The 16,537-nt window shown below is 41.1% G+C and overlaps 3 protein-coding genes and 3 non-coding genes across 15 annotated transcripts; 3 read left to right on the forward strand and 3 right to left on the reverse strand.

The window, feature by feature from the left end:
- Positions 1 to 133: 133 nt before the first annotated feature.
- Positions 134 to 205, forward strand: TRNAE-CUC (transfer RNA glutamic acid (anticodon CUC)). The gene has a single exon. It is a non-coding gene; the product is annotated as a tRNA-Glu (tRNA).
- Positions 206 to 3,030: 2,825 nt separating this feature from the next.
- On the forward strand, positions 3,031 to 8,047 carry LOC115691769 (serine/threonine-protein kinase BSK3-like). Of its 9 annotated transcripts, none has more exons than XM_030618498.2 (12): positions 3,034 to 3,455; positions 3,541 to 4,035; positions 4,646 to 4,800; positions 4,886 to 5,106; positions 5,344 to 5,479; positions 5,699 to 5,832; positions 5,913 to 6,018; positions 6,115 to 6,200; positions 6,382 to 6,570; positions 6,661 to 6,813; positions 7,018 to 7,131; positions 7,395 to 8,047. In XM_030618498.2, exons 3-12 carry the CDS (start codon positions 4,719 to 4,721, stop codon positions 7,647 to 7,649), a joined length of 1,476 nt encoding a protein of 491 aa, XP_030474358.2. In that variant the 5' UTR covers positions 3,034 to 3,455; positions 3,541 to 4,035; positions 4,646 to 4,718; the 3' UTR covers positions 7,650 to 8,047. The 9 variants fall into 9 exon arrangements, with proteins under 9 accessions (XP_056160663.1, XP_030474358.2, XP_056160658.1 ...); XM_056304683.1 differs by having other exon boundaries at positions 3,588 to 4,035; XM_056304685.1 differs by having other exon boundaries at positions 3,668 to 4,035.
- Positions 8,048 to 9,008: 961 nt separating this feature from the next.
- Positions 9,009 to 9,080, reverse strand: TRNAC-GCA (transfer RNA cysteine (anticodon GCA)). The gene has a single exon. It is a non-coding gene; the product is annotated as a tRNA-Cys (tRNA).
- A 491-nt stretch (positions 9,081 to 9,571) lies between these two features.
- LOC115691773 (uncharacterized) lies at positions 9,572 to 11,606 on the reverse strand. The gene is made up of 3 exons (XM_030618501.2): positions 11,309 to 11,606; positions 10,560 to 10,614; positions 9,572 to 10,154 (listed from the first exon to the last, which is right to left on the reverse strand). The coding sequence occupies exons 1-3, from the start codon at positions 11,516 to 11,518 to the stop codon at positions 9,847 to 9,849; spliced, it is 573 nt and encodes a 190-aa protein (XP_030474361.2). The 5' UTR covers positions 11,519 to 11,606; the 3' UTR covers positions 9,572 to 9,846.
- Positions 11,607 to 12,802: 1,196 nt separating this feature from the next.
- On the forward strand, positions 12,803 to 15,530 carry LOC115691771 (voltage-dependent chloride channel 1, chloroplastic-like). 2 transcript variants are annotated; one of them, XM_030618500.2, is made up of 4 exons: positions 12,803 to 13,598; positions 13,761 to 13,928; positions 14,104 to 14,310; positions 14,944 to 15,530. In XM_030618500.2, the coding sequence occupies exons 1-4, from the start codon at positions 12,930 to 12,932 to the stop codon at positions 15,145 to 15,147; spliced, it is 1,248 nt and encodes a 415-aa protein (XP_030474360.2). In that variant the 5' UTR covers positions 12,803 to 12,929; the 3' UTR covers positions 15,148 to 15,530. The 2 variants fall into 2 exon arrangements, with proteins under 2 accessions (XP_030474360.2, XP_056160582.1); XM_056304607.1 differs by lacking the exon at positions 14,104 to 14,310.
- Positions 15,531 to 15,940: 410 nt separating this feature from the next.
- TRNAV-CAC (transfer RNA valine (anticodon CAC)) lies at positions 15,941 to 16,014 on the reverse strand. The gene has a single exon. It is a non-coding gene; the product is annotated as a tRNA-Val (tRNA).
- Positions 16,015 to 16,537: the final 523 nt, after the last annotated feature.

Genomic DNA, 16,537 nt, shown 5'->3' on the forward strand with positions numbered 1-16,537 from the left:
CTGTTTTCTTTGCTTTTTAATCTTAAAAACTTAACACTAATCACGATCTATCTTAGTCATGCATGGAGGGGGAAGAATATGTAGGATCGAGTTTATTTTATTATAATATATATTTTGCAAGTTCTTGTCAACATCCGTTGTAGTCTAGTTGGTTAGGATACTCGGCTCTCACCCGAGAGACCCGGTTCAAGTCCCGGCAACGGAATTTTATTTTACTTGTTTTCTTGTCCTGATTTTGTAATGATCTGTCTAATATTATGGAAAATGAGCAGGCATAGAAAAAGAAAAAGGCGACCGTAAAATCGTCCTCCTTGCAAGTGAATCAAGGATGTCGTCAAAATCCCATAATGTAGCTCTTTTTTCCACTCCTTTATCATTTACTTTCGTGACATATATAGATCATCAAAATTTGGAATTTGGGCATTTGCAGGACTCTTATCATCAATTTCAATTGTAGTTATATGTAGCAAGCAAAGCAGGCCGATAGTTTGTTTTACAGTTTGAGATTCTGCTAAAAACAGAGGAAAAGATGTCAGTGTCACGGAGACGTTTGGTTACGTCTTCTGTTGGTTCATGTTTAGAACCTTAATGGGTGTATTTTAGGATCCTAAGGTGGCAGACAAGTTCCGTAACGGGAATGGAGCCTTATTTTGCTAGCAATTAGAAGACAATTCCAATCTAGATGTCTGCTAATCGAAATGTTTAATCATGTCTGCGTGATTCGGATGAGGATCGGACAAAGTCTCGGTCAGCGACGAATCCAAGTTCTCTTCATCGGTTAGAGGATGGAATAAGCATATATGAGATAGTAGTCAACTGTTTTGCTTCAACGTAAGGCCGTATCGCTGATGTTGATGGGAAGTAGCCATCGTTAGTTCCTTCTGTATTATGCAGCTTTCGATTGCCTTTGAAAACTGTCATGCCAGATTGTGCTGTGTTATTAGTACCACCTTTGATTTCTTATATATATAGCTCTACATGACTCCCTTTTCTAGCATCGAGAGCTAAAAGGCAAGAACATCTTACAAAGACAGAAAATGAAGAACTTTAGCTTGAAATGCTTGGGCTCATTGCTTCTTGATCTTCTGGCTATGAGTTGTATGGAAGTTCAAGGTCAGTCTTGCAGACCGAGCGGCAGAATCAGAGGGAAGAATCCCCCTCCCTGACAATGCAACACCGGGGACGACTCGGAGTGTTGCAAAAAGGGCCAAATGTAGCCGATTTACAAGTGTTCGCCGCCGGTGTCAGGCCACACCAGCGCTCACCTCACCCTGAACAGCTTTGAGGAGGGCGGAGATGGAGGTGGGCCATCTGAGTGCGGCAACCAGTACCATTCCGATGACACGCCTGTCGTGGCACTATCCACGGGGTGGTTCGATAACATGAGCAGGTGCCTCAGGAACATAACGATCTACGGCAATGGGAGGAGCGCCCAGGCTATGGTGGTGGACGAATGTGACTCGACCATGGGATGCGGTGAAGATCACGATTACCAACCTCCATGCGATAACAACATTGTCGATGCGTCCAGAACTGTGTGGGAGGCCCTGGGGTCTAAGGAGAATTGGGGCTGGCTTGACCTTACATGGACCGATGCCTAGTTCTTTGTGCTATGCTTATCACATACTTATATGTACCTATCGAACAATGTACTTATAACAAATACCTGTACTAAATATAAAGATACTTCCTTTATGGATCATACGCAATTTGAACTATGGCTGTGAGCATAGCTTCTCCGTGCAGAATGTTGAGTGACTGTATAATTGCTTACTGGAATGTTTTTCATCATATGTCAGCCTTGATGTTTAAGATGAGCTTAGCTATGATGATACCTGATTAAAGAAGTAAGCATACGCGACGAAAAACGAGAGAGCAATGGCGAGTGGCCTGTCCAGAATCTGTGCCCAATCTGCTGCTGCGTACGAAAATGCTTCTAGTTAGAAAGTTTCAGCCCATGAAGCATAATTCTGACGTTATTCCCTCTATAGCCAGTAAGCTAGTGCTTTTGCAGCTGAATTATGGGCACTGATAGATGGAGTTAGGCTGGCTGTTGAGAATGACACTACCCGTTTGCATATTGAGCTAGTGGCCACTGGTGTTATTCAACCTATAGAAAATCAGCACTCAGCATTATAAAAAATGTCTTCTCTTATATTTGACAGATTTTTATTTACCTTTTTTTACTGACAACCTGAGTTTATCTATTATTACATGAAAGTACCAACCTTTATTTGAGCGGCTAACCAACTATTCTGTAATTAAATTATTAGCTAGTTTTAGGGTACCAGCTCTCATTTGAGTTGTTTACCAATATTTCTTTTTTAACTATTCTCCTATGTTTAATTAACATATATGGGGTAATCTGAAAATACGTCCGACTACGTCGTTACGTGCCTGCTTGGTGATGCTTTTGCTTTCTTCAATTTATTACAGGGTCTTGTAAAGTCGCGTCTGTGATATAATAGATGGAACGTGTACTATCAAACTGAAAGTACTGGATATTACCATCAAAAGAAGTACTGAAAAGAGCTAAATAATTGAAGTTCTCAGGTTAATTATATCATCCCAAAACTCCTCCTCAGTTGGACTTGGGGTGCATTATCTGAATAGGTCAAAATATCAGGTAATGACCACCCAGGGCCTGCCTGGTCCATAACTTGGCACATGTTCTAACTAATTTTTTTTTATTTGGGTTGTAATTTGGAAAGGTCAACTGGATAAACATAGTGTCTGATTTAGTCAACAAGTTTACTGACATAATACTTCACTAGCTCATAATTCTCAATAAATAAGACTACAGAGAGTGGAAACTACTCCATTGAAAAAAAAATTAGTATGAAATTATCAAAGTAATGTGATTTGACAGATGATCTAAGCTAAAGGAACAAGAAATAAGTAGAAAAAGAAAGTTGCAGCTTGACATTTGACAGAGGAAAGCACACAAGAGAAGTGTGGTCCAGCTCCAGCTCCAGCCTGTTGATACTAAAAACGAAAGGAGGTCAAGTGTAGAGAGACGTCGTCGTTTCGGTTTCGCACGAAAGATGAAATGATTACGGCGGGAGTGATGGAGGCAAACAGCAACTCGGAAGAGATGGAAAGCCAGAGAAAAAGTTCGGAACTTTGAAGAGCTTTTGAGCCGCTGGTCCCTCCTCTCCAACTGTCACACCATGCGACTTCCTCAGTCCTAAGTTTCTCTCTCTTGTCCTTGAAACGTTACGGGCCAAGAATCATTCGAGGATGGGAAAACGATAGTGTTCATTGAATAACAATCTTTCTTGAATTATTACACTACTAGCAACACCAACGACGCCGACACCAACTTGTTAAAATAACGTCAAGATTCTGCGGCTTTGAGCAGAAGTTGGTGGCATGTCGGAGAAATTATTTGTTCTTTCTTTAGTTCATCGTCTGCAGCAACAAACCAGCCTCGTACGCTCAATGTATTTTGTCCGGTATGTTCTTTATGAGATGTTGTTTTTCTTTACATGGTTTTGATCCAATCTGAGCTGATCCAAGCTATGACGTTAACATTGTCAGTCCATTGGGAATTCTTTCTTTTTCTTACCCCCCGTCGGCTTGACCAGATCTCTTCTCGTCAAAGCTGTAAAGTAACCACGTTTTTTCGGAGTCTGCTCATAAGTTAATCGACTTTTGGTTGTTCGAGGAGTTGGAGATTCATGGGAAATTGAGAAGTGGGCGCTTGGATTCGGTTCTGAGTGTTTTCACTGTAGCGGAAGTTTGGATCTTGCCTGGAGAATTGTTGGTTGGACCGAGAAAGTGAAGATTTTTTGCGCAGTGATTGGCCCAAGGTTCAAAGCGGCTTCACGAGTTGGTTTTTCAGTGATTTCGTTCATTGGAGATTGGAGATTTTTTTTTTCTCTTCTTTTTCCAATGTTCGTGGTTTAAAGAGCTGATCGATGGGAGATAAATACTGGGTTTAAGGCATTGGAAGCTGGGTTTTTGCTACATCATTGATTTTGTTTCTGCTTCACTGACCCTGAGTTGACTCTGAAGCTTGAAGCTTCTTAGCTGGTAAGATACTACCTGTTTGCTCTCTCTCTCTCTCTCTCTGTCTCTCTCTCTCTCTGTCTCTCTCTCTCTCTCTCTATGTTTTATGTTTTGTTTGAAGAGGTAAAGAAATGGGCAACTTGTGGATTTTGAATGCTCTGCTAGTGATACTGAACATCTTTCTCTCTGTTTTATGTTTTGCCTGAAGAGGTAAAGAAATGAGCAACTTGTGGATTTTGAATGCTCTGCTAGTGATACTGAACATCTCTCTCTCTCTCTTTTATGTTTTGCCCGAAGAGGTAAAGAAATGAGCAACTTGTGCATTTTGAATGCTGCTAGTGAAACTGAACATGGGTATAGAGAGAGAGGATTTTTATTGTCAAGGAAAAGAAATGTTGTCCGGATTGGCCAATTCAGTTTCTAAGTCTGAATGGATCGAGGATGGTCGCTCCTTATAAGTTGTGCCTGGGATTGTACACTCTATTATGTCAACACTTTCTCCTTTCATTTCCGACTTCATTGCTTGTGGATAAAAAGAAGCAAGGAGTTTCGAGAAGAACACTTGTTTTAATTTTCTCAATTTTTTTGGTTCCCCTGATATTTCTACTGCTGATTTCTCCTTGTTGTGTGATAGATGTAAAATTGCTGAGATAGCTGCTTCGTCGAAGAGGGTAGCCAAGATCCGCGTTTTAATTTTTGACTTGGAGATGGGGTGTCAGTTCTCCAAATTGGCACCATGTTGCTGGGAGTCACAATTCAAGCGATCGGTCCTCGAAATTGCTGATGTTGGTGCGTAAATCACATGTAGCACTTATTCCTCGTAGGAACTTGAGCATATTATTACTCGTGTTCTTACATCGTTATCCTTTTCCAGAGAAAGATGAGTTGGCTGAACCTAAGTCCTTGCCTGCATTCCGAGAGTTCACGTTCGAGCAGCTTAAGAAGGCAACGTCAGGTTTTGCAGTGGAGAATATTGTGTCGGAGCATGGAGAGAAGGCTCCCAATGTCGTCTACAAAGGAAAGCTAGAGGACCAGAAGCGAATTGCAGTCAAGCGATTCAATAGAAATGCTTGGCCTGATTCCCAGCAATTTTTGGTATTAAGTCATTCTGTTATATGTTTTTCTCTCCTCTTTCTCATGCAAAACATTGTGTTTTCTCTTTTCCTTTTGTTTCTTTCTCCCGTTGCATATATATTTCTATATGTGAGAGTTATGGGACAATAGTCACTCTCGATTTCCACAAGCAAATGTTAATCGTGAAGAAAGGGCAATGCTTGTGCACTTTTTCTCTGTAACAGCACATCAATTTGATACGTTTTTTTGCAAGTATAGGAGGAGGCAAAGTCAGTTGGTCAGCTGCGAAATAACAGATTGGCAAATTTGCTGGGTTGTTGCTCTGCAGATGACGAGAGGTTGCTTGTTGGAGAATACATGCCCAACGAAACGCTTGCAAAGCACTTATTTCATTGTAGGTCCTTTTGTTAACAAGCATAAGTTTTTGTGTACAAGTTGTGTCAACATGTGTTCTGGTAATCTGATTAAGTGCCCTTTCCATGCAACCTCAGTACAACTGGTTATTGTCCTAAAATTTAACTTTCTTGGTGAAAGTTTGTTGTAAATGGCTTTACTAACCCATAAACAAGTTCAAGCGCTTTACTCTCAAATTAGATTTGATCTTTTGAATCAGGGGATTTGCAACCCATGAAATGGCCTATGAGAACGAGGGTTGTCCTTCATATTGCACAAGCGCTGGAATACTGCACAAGCAAAGGGCGCGCCCTTTATCATGATCTTAATGCATATAGAATACTGTTTGATGAGGTAAAAGTCTGGTTAATCCCGTAGGCAAAGTCAGTCTCCTTCATGTTTTATTTGTTATATTCATGATCAGATCTTTTCAGGATGGTAATCCTAGACTTTCAACCTTTGGCCTCATGAAAAATAGTAGGGATGGCAAGAATTATAGCACAAATTCGGCATTTACACCTCCAGAGTACCTGAGAACGGGTACAGATTCCAATGCAACATGCACTTATCTACTTATCTGTTTCTCCTGGTTGTACAAGTGCTCATACAACATATATTGTTCTTCTATTTTCACAGGCAGCGTGACGCCAGAAAGCGTTATATATAGCTTTGGTACTCTTCTGCTTGACCTTCTAAGTGGAAAACATATACCCCCGAGTCATGTAAGTTTCTAAGTTTAAGCATTATCTGGGCTGATATTTTTTATTTTCTCTTGATATATGATGACACTGCATCAAACAACCTCTTTTTCATATGCTTCATGGAATAAGTATTGCCTTTTTTCCTTTATGTATCTTTTAAGCTTTACCCCTTTGACCCTGAATCTCCACTGATCTCTATCAGGCCCTCGACTTAATAAGGGATCGGAATCTGCAGACGTTGATAGATTCTTGCTTGGAAGGACAGTTTTCTGATGACGATGGGACGGAGTTGGTACGCTTGGCTTCCCGATGTTTACAATATGAACCTCGAGAACGTCCAAACCCAAAGTCCTTGGTTGCTGCATTAACTCCATTGCAGAAGGAGGTTGAGGTATGCCTTTCTTTTATTTTTAGAAAGAAAGAGTTTCATGTGCCAAGTCAAAGAAATTTGATTGCTGAGATTTCTCTCTCTGGTTTTCAGGTTGCTTCTCACGTACTTATGGGGATCCCCCACAGAGCTTCTTTATCTCCTCTATCGCCTTTTGGTGAGGCTTGTTCAAGAAAGGACTCGACTGCAATGCACGAAATCTTAGAAAATCTCGGATATAAAGATGATGAAGGATTAACAAATGAGGTTTGCTCATTCTTTTTGTTTAGAACATCTAGAAGCATCCATTATTGCTGTCTAATATATGTCCTTGCTGTCATGTTTAATCATTCAGACACTCCCTATAGGAGCGCCTCTTCATTAGCTTAGTTATGCATTTTATCTAAATTTGTGTAATCCTTGTCGGAGGTGAAGAGTGTTAAACATTTTGTTCCGTTCAATATGCTGCAGCTGTCTTTTCAGATGTGGACAGACCAAATGCAGGATACATTGAACTTGAAGAAAAAGGGCGATCTTGCTTTCCGGCAGAAAGATTTCACAGCAGCAGTTGATAGCTACACACAGGTTTGTATTACGAATAATCCAACCCTTAAACAAAAATTATTGTTCTCAATCTTCTCTTTATTTCGATCATTATGGTGCAACTGAGATCCGGAAATCCTAGCTATCATCTGGGGATGAATGCCCTTTGAATTTCCTCTAATCTAATTTCAAGGAAAAAAAGTTCATGATATTTATGATGACTGTCTGAAATCCTCACCATTTCATTAACTCGTTGGGTTACACGATAAATAAGATCTAAATCAGCTTTTTCCTTCAACATGTAGTTCATCGACGCGGGAACCATGATTTCTCCAACGGTTTTTGCACGCCGCAGTCTGTCTTACCTAATGAATGACATGGCTCAGGAAGCTCTGAACGATGCAATGCAAGCCCAAGTCGTTTCCCCGGTGTGGCACATTGCGTCATACCTTCAGGCTGCGGCCCTCATAGTGCTAGGGATGGAGGCTGAAGCGCAGGTCACACTTAAGGAAGGCGCAGCTCTGGAAGCTAAGCGGAGTACAAACACGGGCCAAAAATGAAATACAACTCTGCAGTACAAACTGGACACTGCTGTTTGCTTGGATGAACGATGTTTTATGGGAGCACGCGACGACTGAAGCATTCTCAATGTCCTCGTCTTGATGCTACAGTTTGTCCATTCTCCCCATGCAGAGAAGTGTCTTAGTCATGCCATTTGGTTCAATCTACTCGGACATTTGTATAGGCTACATCCATGTTCTTTTGTTTCCCAGTGTCCTTTTGTGTTTTTTTATTTTTTCTGTCGATTACGGATGAGAGAGAAGGCTATTTATCTGGAGGAAAGGTTTGCAAGCTTACATTCTCTGTATAGAGACAGTTTCTATCCTGATTTGGAAATTCAAGTTGAGCCAGAGACAGACAGAGAGGTCTCCTTTCTGTTTCGGTCAATTTTTTCTTTTCCGATTTTAGCGTGGTCTGGAGGGTGAAGTCCGTCTTATAATCAAAATGACGGCTTTTTCAGGACAACCCGGTGAAAGAATCAGTAATCTCTCTAACGTTGTCAGCACACATTTGTCTAATCATCGGTTTTCTGGAGCACTTCCAGATGTTTTCAGGGCCTTCCAAAGCTTGAGATCTTTTCTGCCAGATCAAATAATTTTTTCTGGTCAGTTGCCGCCTTCACTGATGTGCTCTCCGTCCCTTTCCGCGGTTGACTTGAACAACAAGACAGTATCAACTGTTCTTCAATGGCACATCCAAGTTCCCTCAGCCTTGGTTCCAATTTTTTCCCCAGGTCTGCTTCCTGAAAATTTATGTGCTTGTCATGGATTACATGTTCTAAACCTCGCGAACAATCACTTAGGTGAAGCTATTGCGTCCGGCTTCCAAGACCTCCAGACACTTACACACCACTATCTCTCTCAAGAACGGAAACGATTCATCTGTCTACTGCTCTCCATATATCAGGGCAATGTGGAACCTTAAGTGTGCTGGTCATTCCTGAGTTTTCGAGATGAAGAAATGCCGAGACACGCTGATTTACTGTTTCCAAATCTAAATGTGTCCGTGAATGGCTACAGTCAGTTGAAAGGGTCAATGCCAGTGTGGTTAAGGGGATGCAAAAAGTCAGCATTTGTTGGATCTTGCATGGAACCAAGTAGTAGGGAGAATTCCTAGCTGGATCGGCTTATCGGGTATGCAATGTTTGGCATGAAGCCGACATTCCTGTCGGCTTTCGATGTTTCTTACGGTAAGTTCTCTTGTGCAATTCCTCTGGAAGGCCAGTTTTTTACCTTTCCGGACTCAACCTATCCAGAACTGTGGACCCAACCAGGTTGAGACGAAGTAGTGCAAAAGAACAGTAGCTCGGCGAGATGAATTTCAAAAGTGAGAAAAATTAAAAAATAAAAAACAAGAGAAGGGCCCAACCGGGTTCGAACCGGTGACCTCTTGATCTGCAGTCAAATGCTCTACCACTGAGCTATGGACCCATTTGTTGAACATGGCCCCAATTTAAATATTTATATAATATTTTGGTAAGTAATGCCACCTTTCGAATAAATTTCATAGTTTTTTTTTGTCGAAATAAGTTTTATAATTGATCCCTTAATGTTTATGACAGGTTGACGCTTGAGAGTCTCCTTGATATCGAGGCATGAGCTCGATATCAACACTGCCAATAAATTCGCAAATATTGATAATTTTACTTCAAATAATCTAAACATCCAATTTATCTGATTTGGTAATGTGATGAGACGAGGAAAACAATATGGTCATTTAGAAAATAGGAAAAAATGAAGAAAAGGGTCAATGGAGTTGCTTCTAATTGTGAAATTCTCAAGATGGCCCAAACTAATTCACCGCAAAATGAGGCAGAAACAGCATCCTCACTCTATGCACGTCGAATTAATAAAATGCAAATCAAAACAAATTCAAGATGGCATCAAGAGTTCAGTTGATCAGCAGGGTAGCAATATTCCCAAGAAGAATTGGCTAGAGCTGATCTTTTTCCTTGAAAAGAAATGGAAAGTCAGAGTATTAAGGAAAACGAAAATGTGAGGTCACATTACAAGAGATTCACTGGATAGCTAAACTGGTGTATGAAGCTAAGACTAGTTACATCCCTCGAACACTGATGATATTGCTTCCAAGACTCTATACAATTCCACGGTGATTCACTTAGCCCAAAAAAGGGAAAAAAAAATCCATGGTGATTCCTAGTCCCAACACCAATCGAGTGTGATGGCTCATGATCTCTCAACCAACGCGGGGAACAGAAGCAGTTCTCTTTTCTTGTAGCTCCACTTGTGAAGCTCGAAACGACTCTTTTGTCGGACCGTAGTACGCCGGTTTATGGCCAGGAAAGGTAATGAAGTTCCAGCCAAAAGCTGATCCACCAACAATGTATGACCCCCGAGTCTCGAGCACTTCAGGTTGCCGCTTTTCAGTGTCCTGGTTCTCTCCTTTCACACGCTTCCCGTCTTTCACATTGTTATATTTCGTAGAAGAGATTGATTCTGCACTAGCAGTCATCTGTCTGTATAGTTCCATAAACAGCTTCAGCTCTGTAATATAAGACAATCAGAATCACAAACCTTAGGCGCACAAAAATTATTTCAACCCAAGAAAAAGGTCACTTTTCTATGGAGAGAGACGATGCTGACACACTTCGCTGTGACATGAAACCATGATATATGCAGTGGCCGGAAGATATGTTGCACGAAATTCTCACCGTGCAAGCATGCATAGTTCTGCACATCGATTCCAATTTACAAGTTATCATCAAATTATTCTTTACTAAAGCAAATTTATTGCTACTGATCTCCACTAGATGGCTGCACCCATGTTCATGTAAACATCTAACAAGATAAAGGAGTCTGAGCATACGATACACCAAGAAATTCAAGGAAAAGTACGAAAACTTTCCAAATCATATAAAAGCACTGCAAGTCGAACATTTTGGAGCTTACTTTCTCTAATTTCTTGAGCTGCCCTGCAATTCCGAAAGTCCGGGGTTGCAAGCACCTTCAAATGGATAAACCCAAAGAGGCATTAGGCTTTACCAGCTTTATGCAGCAACAGAATCAAACATGTGCAAGAGGGTGAAAAGCTAAGTTTTTTCGTCGACCAACAGGATATAGTCATCGTCTACGTATTCCGCAAACTTAGATACAAACATGCATACTCCAATAGGATATAAACCACCCAGCAGAATTCAAACCATTTCATGTATTGAAACAGAGAGACCTTCAACATTCATCACATGCCAATACCACAAGCACACCAGTTCAAGTCCAAAACTTTCAAATTTTTCCCCGTGACAATTCCCTTGAAACTCAGATTGTAGAACCCCAAGTAAGGGTCTGACTTGTAATTTCCCAATCGTCAACTTGAGCCATGTTTCTTAAGCATCACGAAAACTTGATGCCCAGAAGAATTTATTGCTGAATTCAAAAGAAGCGAACCGAAAAGATGTGATTTTTCGGCCATATTCACAGCAGATACTGAAAAGCATACAATCGCAGGCCAACCCAAGCATCATTTTTCGTCTACTCTTTCACCGGGAGCGGGAAAACTTCCCCTAGAAAAAGAAAGAAAAAGAGTATACCAAGAGAACGCGAAATATACAGCAAGAAATCACGAACCCAACATTGGTAAAAGAGCAAAAGAGATCATTCCGACATGTGACACCGCCCACGAGCGGAGATGGAAAGCAAACCTCGATGAAAGAAGGGCGAAGGTCGCCGAGCACGGAGCGCATCTTGTAGTAAGGAGAGGCTTGAATCCAAACACTGGGCTCGAGGGGTCTTTTCCTGTTGCTCCTCTGGCGCTGCGGCTGCGGCGGTGGCCGCGCCGGCGGCTGCGGCGGAGCTGCTCTGGGCGGGGGCGGGGGCGGTGGCTGATTCTGGGCGGGTTTCGATTGGTCCATGTCGGAGAGAGGCTTTTGGGACGGAGACCCACCTTCCAGGTCAAGGCAAAAAGAACAACTCGAATCGTGCGGCCCTTCCAAATTTCAAGTGATTTGACCAAAACAAAAAAATTGAAGTGATTCCATTTTTTGACTTAAAAAAAAAATGTGATTCCGTTTTTGACCAAAAAAAAAAGTGAATCCATTGTACCATGGCCTCAAGAACAAGTAAAATTCAGGCCCATATAAAGGAAAATGACACAAATGATCTCTAAATTTTGATTAAATATTTAATGTGGTCCTTGAATTTTAGTCCAATATGGTATGTCGTCCCTGAATATTTTTAAATTGTTCAATATGGACCATGGACTTTTGGTACATCTTCAATTTAGTCCCTAGACTATACAAAAATATTCAATGTTATCCCAGAACTTAAATTAATGGAAGGACAGCATTAAATATGTCAAAAATTCAGAAATCACATTGAATGATTTAAAAGTTCAAGGACCTCATTACACATTGGGATAAATCTTAGAGATCACATTGAAAAAATTAAAAGTTCATGCACCACATTATATATTATATCAAAGTTTATGGACCATTTATATCATTATCCTCTCATATAATGACTTGAAAAAAGAAATTCGAGGAGTTGCGTATATCTATTAATCATGTGTGAACATTGCTGACTAAGGCCTGTTTATTTCACGAAAAATAAATGATTTAAAAAATATTTTCCTAAAAATAATTGTTTATATTACCTAAAATAATTAGTCAATTGAAAAAAAAAAATCGTTATCAGAAAGTTATTATCAATTTGAAAATGCTACTAACTATAGATAGGTTTACTTTTAAAAAAAACAACGGTTGGGTTGAAAACCACTTGTCCTAATGCAAATTCTTTTAATCCTACAAAGAGGGTATGGTCCTTGTTTTGGGCATGCACATTCTCAATCGATAAGAATGTCACTAATTTCAGTGAAAGAAGTTACTCTTTCTTATTACTTTTCTATATAGAGTTACTAATTTTGCAAAAACCTAGCTATTAAATAGAATTGATTATTAGTCCCAAAAAAAAAAAGAATTGATTCATAAAATGCCTATTCGATGCAACTTACTTAATAGAATAAAGGTTTTCTTTTTTATTTTGAAGAAAGTACAAAAAAAACTGTACCTTATTCCACATATTTTTAGTTGGCTGTCACCTGAGAGTGCGAAGGTTGCCGGTGACTGTAGCACGAGCTTATCACCAACATATTTCATTTCAATGGGTTAAAAAACCTCCTTCACAAAAAATAACTGTCATTAACTAAACCTTCCACCACCTCTCTTCCTCAACCCTTCGACTCCTTTACACTCTCTGCTACTTCCCTAACATGTCCTCCCCTCCCTCCACTCCCCAAGTCCAAAACCCTAATTCCAATTCCTCCCAATGGCACAGCCCACAAGCCTCAAATCTCACTCCATGCATTCCCAGTTCACACCAAAGTTCATCCCCAAGTTGCCCTCAACTCCTCACGCCATTCACAGCAGCACCATCTCCTTCAAGGTCCTCTCCTGTCAAGCTGGAGATTCGAGCCCCCGGAAGCCCCCCGCGATCATCTCGATCCTCCGGATGATACCCGACTGGGCCGATAGCGTGAAGGAGCAAGGGATGCAGCGCAAACGGACCCTCTACAACCACGAGAGCTGGCTCCAACACCGGAGCTCGCAGCGCCATGTCCGGCACTTGCTCTCGAGCTTGTCCTCGCGGGTGATCCTCTCTCTGATACCTCCGGTGATGGCTTTCACTCTGGTGGCGGTTATGGTCGCGAGTTATAATACCGCTGTGGCGATGGAGTGGTTGCCGGAGTTTTTCCCGGTGCTGAGGACGTCATCGTTGCCATACCAGCTGACAGCACCGGCGCTGGCGCTCCTTTTGGTGTTTAGAACGGAGGCTTCGTATTCGAGGTTCCAGGAAGGGAGGCAGGCTTGGGTGAAGGTGATTGCAGGGGCTGATGATTTTGCGAGGCAGGTGATCAGTACGGTGGAGAGCAACGAGGATTCGGCACTGAAGAAGGCCCTTCTGGAGTATATCATGGCGTTTCCCGTCGCACTTAAGGTCGGTTGGTATTGACTTCTCTGTTGAATTGTTGCTCAGAAAACTTGCTTAGTTTAGAAGTCAGAGGTGAGATTATCTATGACTTACATTCTGTGACTTTTATCAATTCAAATGCTCGACTCCGCTTTCGATGCTCAGAGATAGTGGACTTTACATATGCAGTGTCATGTTACTTATGGCTCGGATATCGGTCGAGACCTTAGAAACCGAATTGAAGGGGATGATCTAGCTGTGATTCTCAAGTCAAAGCACCGGCCTCGCTGCATTATCGAGTTCATTTCCCAAAGCCTCAGATTGTTGAGCTTAGAGGAGTCGAAGAGACATGTCCTGGTATTTCATTGCTCAACTAACAAATTAAGTTTCTGAGTGAGACTGAGCACGAGGGCCTTGCATTTGCAGATTCTTTATTTTACCAATACCAGATGGTGACCATTTGATTTATGCAGGGAGTAGAGTGAACTTAATAGGCCTGCATTCACTTTAATTTCGGATCTTAATCATGTAGGAGTCAAAAATATCTTGCTTTCATGAAGGAATCAGCATCTGCGAGCAACTAATTGGCATTCCAATTCCTCTCTCCTACACCCGTTTGACCTCGAGGTTTCTGGTCCTTTGGCATCTGACTCTTCCTGTCATTCTTTGGGATGATTGCCACTGGATTGTGGTTCCGGCCACTTTCATCAGCGCCGCTTCCTTGTTCTGCATTGAAGAAGTATGATTCCCTATTGCTTTCTGTTCCCTCGCTCATCGATTCTACCTACACCGTAGCTAAGTTTCCTAGTGAATTACTTGATGATATAATCTTTATTGGATGGCGAAGAATATGTGCTGCTGATGAGTCAGGCAGGCAATGGTAATCCACATTCATATGTTCGAGGAATTTAGGGTCTCTTGATTGGTTAAAGTGAACATATTTTTTACCGAAAAGTTATTTTACAAAAGATTCTGTTCCAGACTGTAGAATGCATTCCTTCAGGGAAATTTGTTGCTCTCTCTCTTGACACGGACTATTTTCAGCTGTTCTCCAATTGTATTAAAAGCTTTGCCCTCTCATACATTTCAACTTTTCCTGGTTACCGCTAAGCTGTTGCCTTGGCAAGCTGTTAAATGCATAGATGGGACGGATCCCACTCAAAAGCATGAGTTTGACACAGCGCTAGAGTCTGCTTTTCAACCTTTGCTGGGATTACATTCGATTGTGAAATCCATATTGAAGGCTGTTATGTATAGTGCTAAAGTTAATAGAAAGAACAGTCTACTCTCGACACACGGTGGGAATCACCTGGCAACTCCCACCAATCCCTTTCATATCGACATGACTTGACTTCTGTCTTGACATCTGCAGGTTGGTGTTCTTATTGAAGAGCCATTTCCAATGTTAGCGCTCGATGAGCTCTGCAATCTAGTCCGCCAAAATATTCAGGAAGCAATTCGTACCGAGAGAATTATTGGCAAGCGTCTTCTTGCAAAGAGGAAGAGCCCCATCCATGAGCAATCACCTAATGGTAGGCCAAAGCACCAATCTGAAAGGAGAAACAGGAACGAATAGTTTGTCAAAGTTGCCATTACCTTGCCACTGGCACATAAACGATCAGCATGATTCCGGTATCCAGATATGCACTTATACTATTGCCGCGAAGGAAGACATAGAGCTGTTATGATGGAATCTTGGGTACTTTAGCTGTCGGCCATCTCAGCGCTATGTCGTATATATGCTGTTCACTCACTGATGGGGGGATCATACTCTGCATGACCGATTGCATTAGCCCGCCATTGATTCACCATGTGAATGGCGTCCAAGTCACCAGCATCGGGTGAAGGATCATTACTTACCAAGTTTCCACTACAGAAGGAATTTGGCACGAAACGCAGCAAAGGATGATCTTTCTTGTCTCTTAGTATTTAGCAGTACCCGAAGAACACCATCGTCATGGCCGGAAATACTGTAATTAGACTTGGAAATCCGGAAATACTGTACTAAGACTTGGAAATCAGAAGCGAAGTTCTACTTTTAGCCCGTGAAAACCTGTTCCTGTTGAGCTTCTCTGAAGGGACGATTGTAGAAATTCGCTTTTGTAAAATTATTTGGCGATCGAATGTGATCAATATTGTCATTGGTGGCTTTTGTGCTAATAAATTCCGGGTCATCGCAGCTTGGTTAAAATTCAGCTCATGCTTGACAATACGATCATGCAATGTAGCCAAAGAACTGATTTTGAGCAGGAATTTAAGTTGCAATCTCGCAGAAAGATTAAATTATGGGATAAAAAAAAAAGAGTTTTACTGAGAATAGAACAAGGAAAGAGTTGATATAGATAACATCAAAGCGAAGGAATGCAAAATGTCTGAGCCCGGGTTCGAACCGGGGACCTCTAGTGTGTGAGACTAGCGTGATAACCGACTACACCACCCAGACCATGTTGGCAATGTCTCACGCACAAACAATTATTAAATTAACAGCGTTCCAAAGAACATAATTAAAGGGTCCTTTTATTTCACAAAAAATGAATAGTTTAGAAAGTAGTTTCTTGAAAATGATTGATTATATTACTTAAAATGATTAGCCAACAAAAAATGTTTATATTATTGACAACAATTAATGCCAAAACATTCTCGTGGATGATGAAATTTTTTTTAGTTTATTTATTTTTGTAATCGATATAAGCACTCATTTTTAAAAAATTGTCTTTTCAAAACATATATTTTCCCACAAACAGACTTAAGGGTTCAAAATGAATAACATGGTTGATTTCATTACGATAAATGCAGACACTAAGCTCTTATCTGCCTAGTTCTCGCAGTTTAGCTCAGGAATTCTCGAGGTACGACTTGCATCGACATGTTTCTCTGACCTCTAGCTCTCTCTCAAGTATTACTCAAACTTGGATAAATTCCAGAACGAACTAACTCAAATGACAAAATGATTTTCATTTCTTTGC

The sequence above is a fragment of the Syzygium oleosum genome, unplaced genomic scaffold, assembly GCF_021117445.2.
Source record: "Syzygium oleosum isolate NSW1041296 unplaced genomic scaffold, Sole_v2.1 Sole_v2.32, whole genome shotgun sequence".
NCBI classification, from domain to species: Eukaryota; Viridiplantae; Streptophyta; class Magnoliopsida; order Myrtales; family Myrtaceae; genus Syzygium; species Syzygium oleosum.

What these genes read in the sequence shown, in the direction of transcription:
- LOC115691769 (XM_056304684.1), top strand. Translation starts at nt 4,719, where the DNA reads ATGGGGTGTCAGTTCTCCAAATTGGCACCATGTTGCTGGGAGTCACAA. An exon ending in TGCAAAGCACTTATTTCATT is followed by an intron (nt 5,480 to 5,698) that starts GTAGGTCCTTTT and finishes CTTTTGAATCAG; the next exon opens with GGGATTTGCAACCCATGAAA. An exon ending in CATTGCAGAAGGAGGTTGAG is followed by an intron (nt 6,571 to 6,660) that starts GTATGCCTTTCT and finishes TCTGGTTTTCAG; the next exon opens with GTTGCTTCTCACGTACTTAT.
- LOC115691773 (XM_030618501.2), bottom strand. Translation starts at nt 11,518, where the DNA reads ATGGACCAATCGAAACCCGCCCAGAATCAGCCACCGCCCCCGCCCCCG. An exon ending in TTCGCCCTTCTTTCATCGAG is followed by an intron (nt 10,615 to 11,308) that starts GTTTGCTTTCCA and finishes ATCCATTTGAAG; the next exon opens with GTGCTTGCAACCCCGGACTT. An exon ending in AGCTCAAGAAATTAGAGAAA is followed by an intron (nt 10,155 to 10,559) that starts GTAAGCTCCAAA and finishes CTTATATTACAG; the next exon opens with AGCTGAAGCTGTTTATGGAA.
- LOC115691771 (XM_030618500.2), top strand. Translation starts at nt 12,930, where the DNA reads ATGGCACAGCCCACAAGCCTCAAATCTCACTCCATGCATTCCCAGTTC. An exon ending in CGTTTCCCGTCGCACTTAAG is followed by an intron (nt 13,599 to 13,760) that starts GTCGGTTGGTAT and finishes TTACATATGCAG; the next exon opens with TGTCATGTTACTTATGGCTC. An exon ending in CCTTGTTCTGCATTGAAGAA is followed by an intron (nt 14,311 to 14,943) that starts GTATGATTCCCT and finishes TGACATCTGCAG; the next exon opens with GTTGGTGTTCTTATTGAAGA.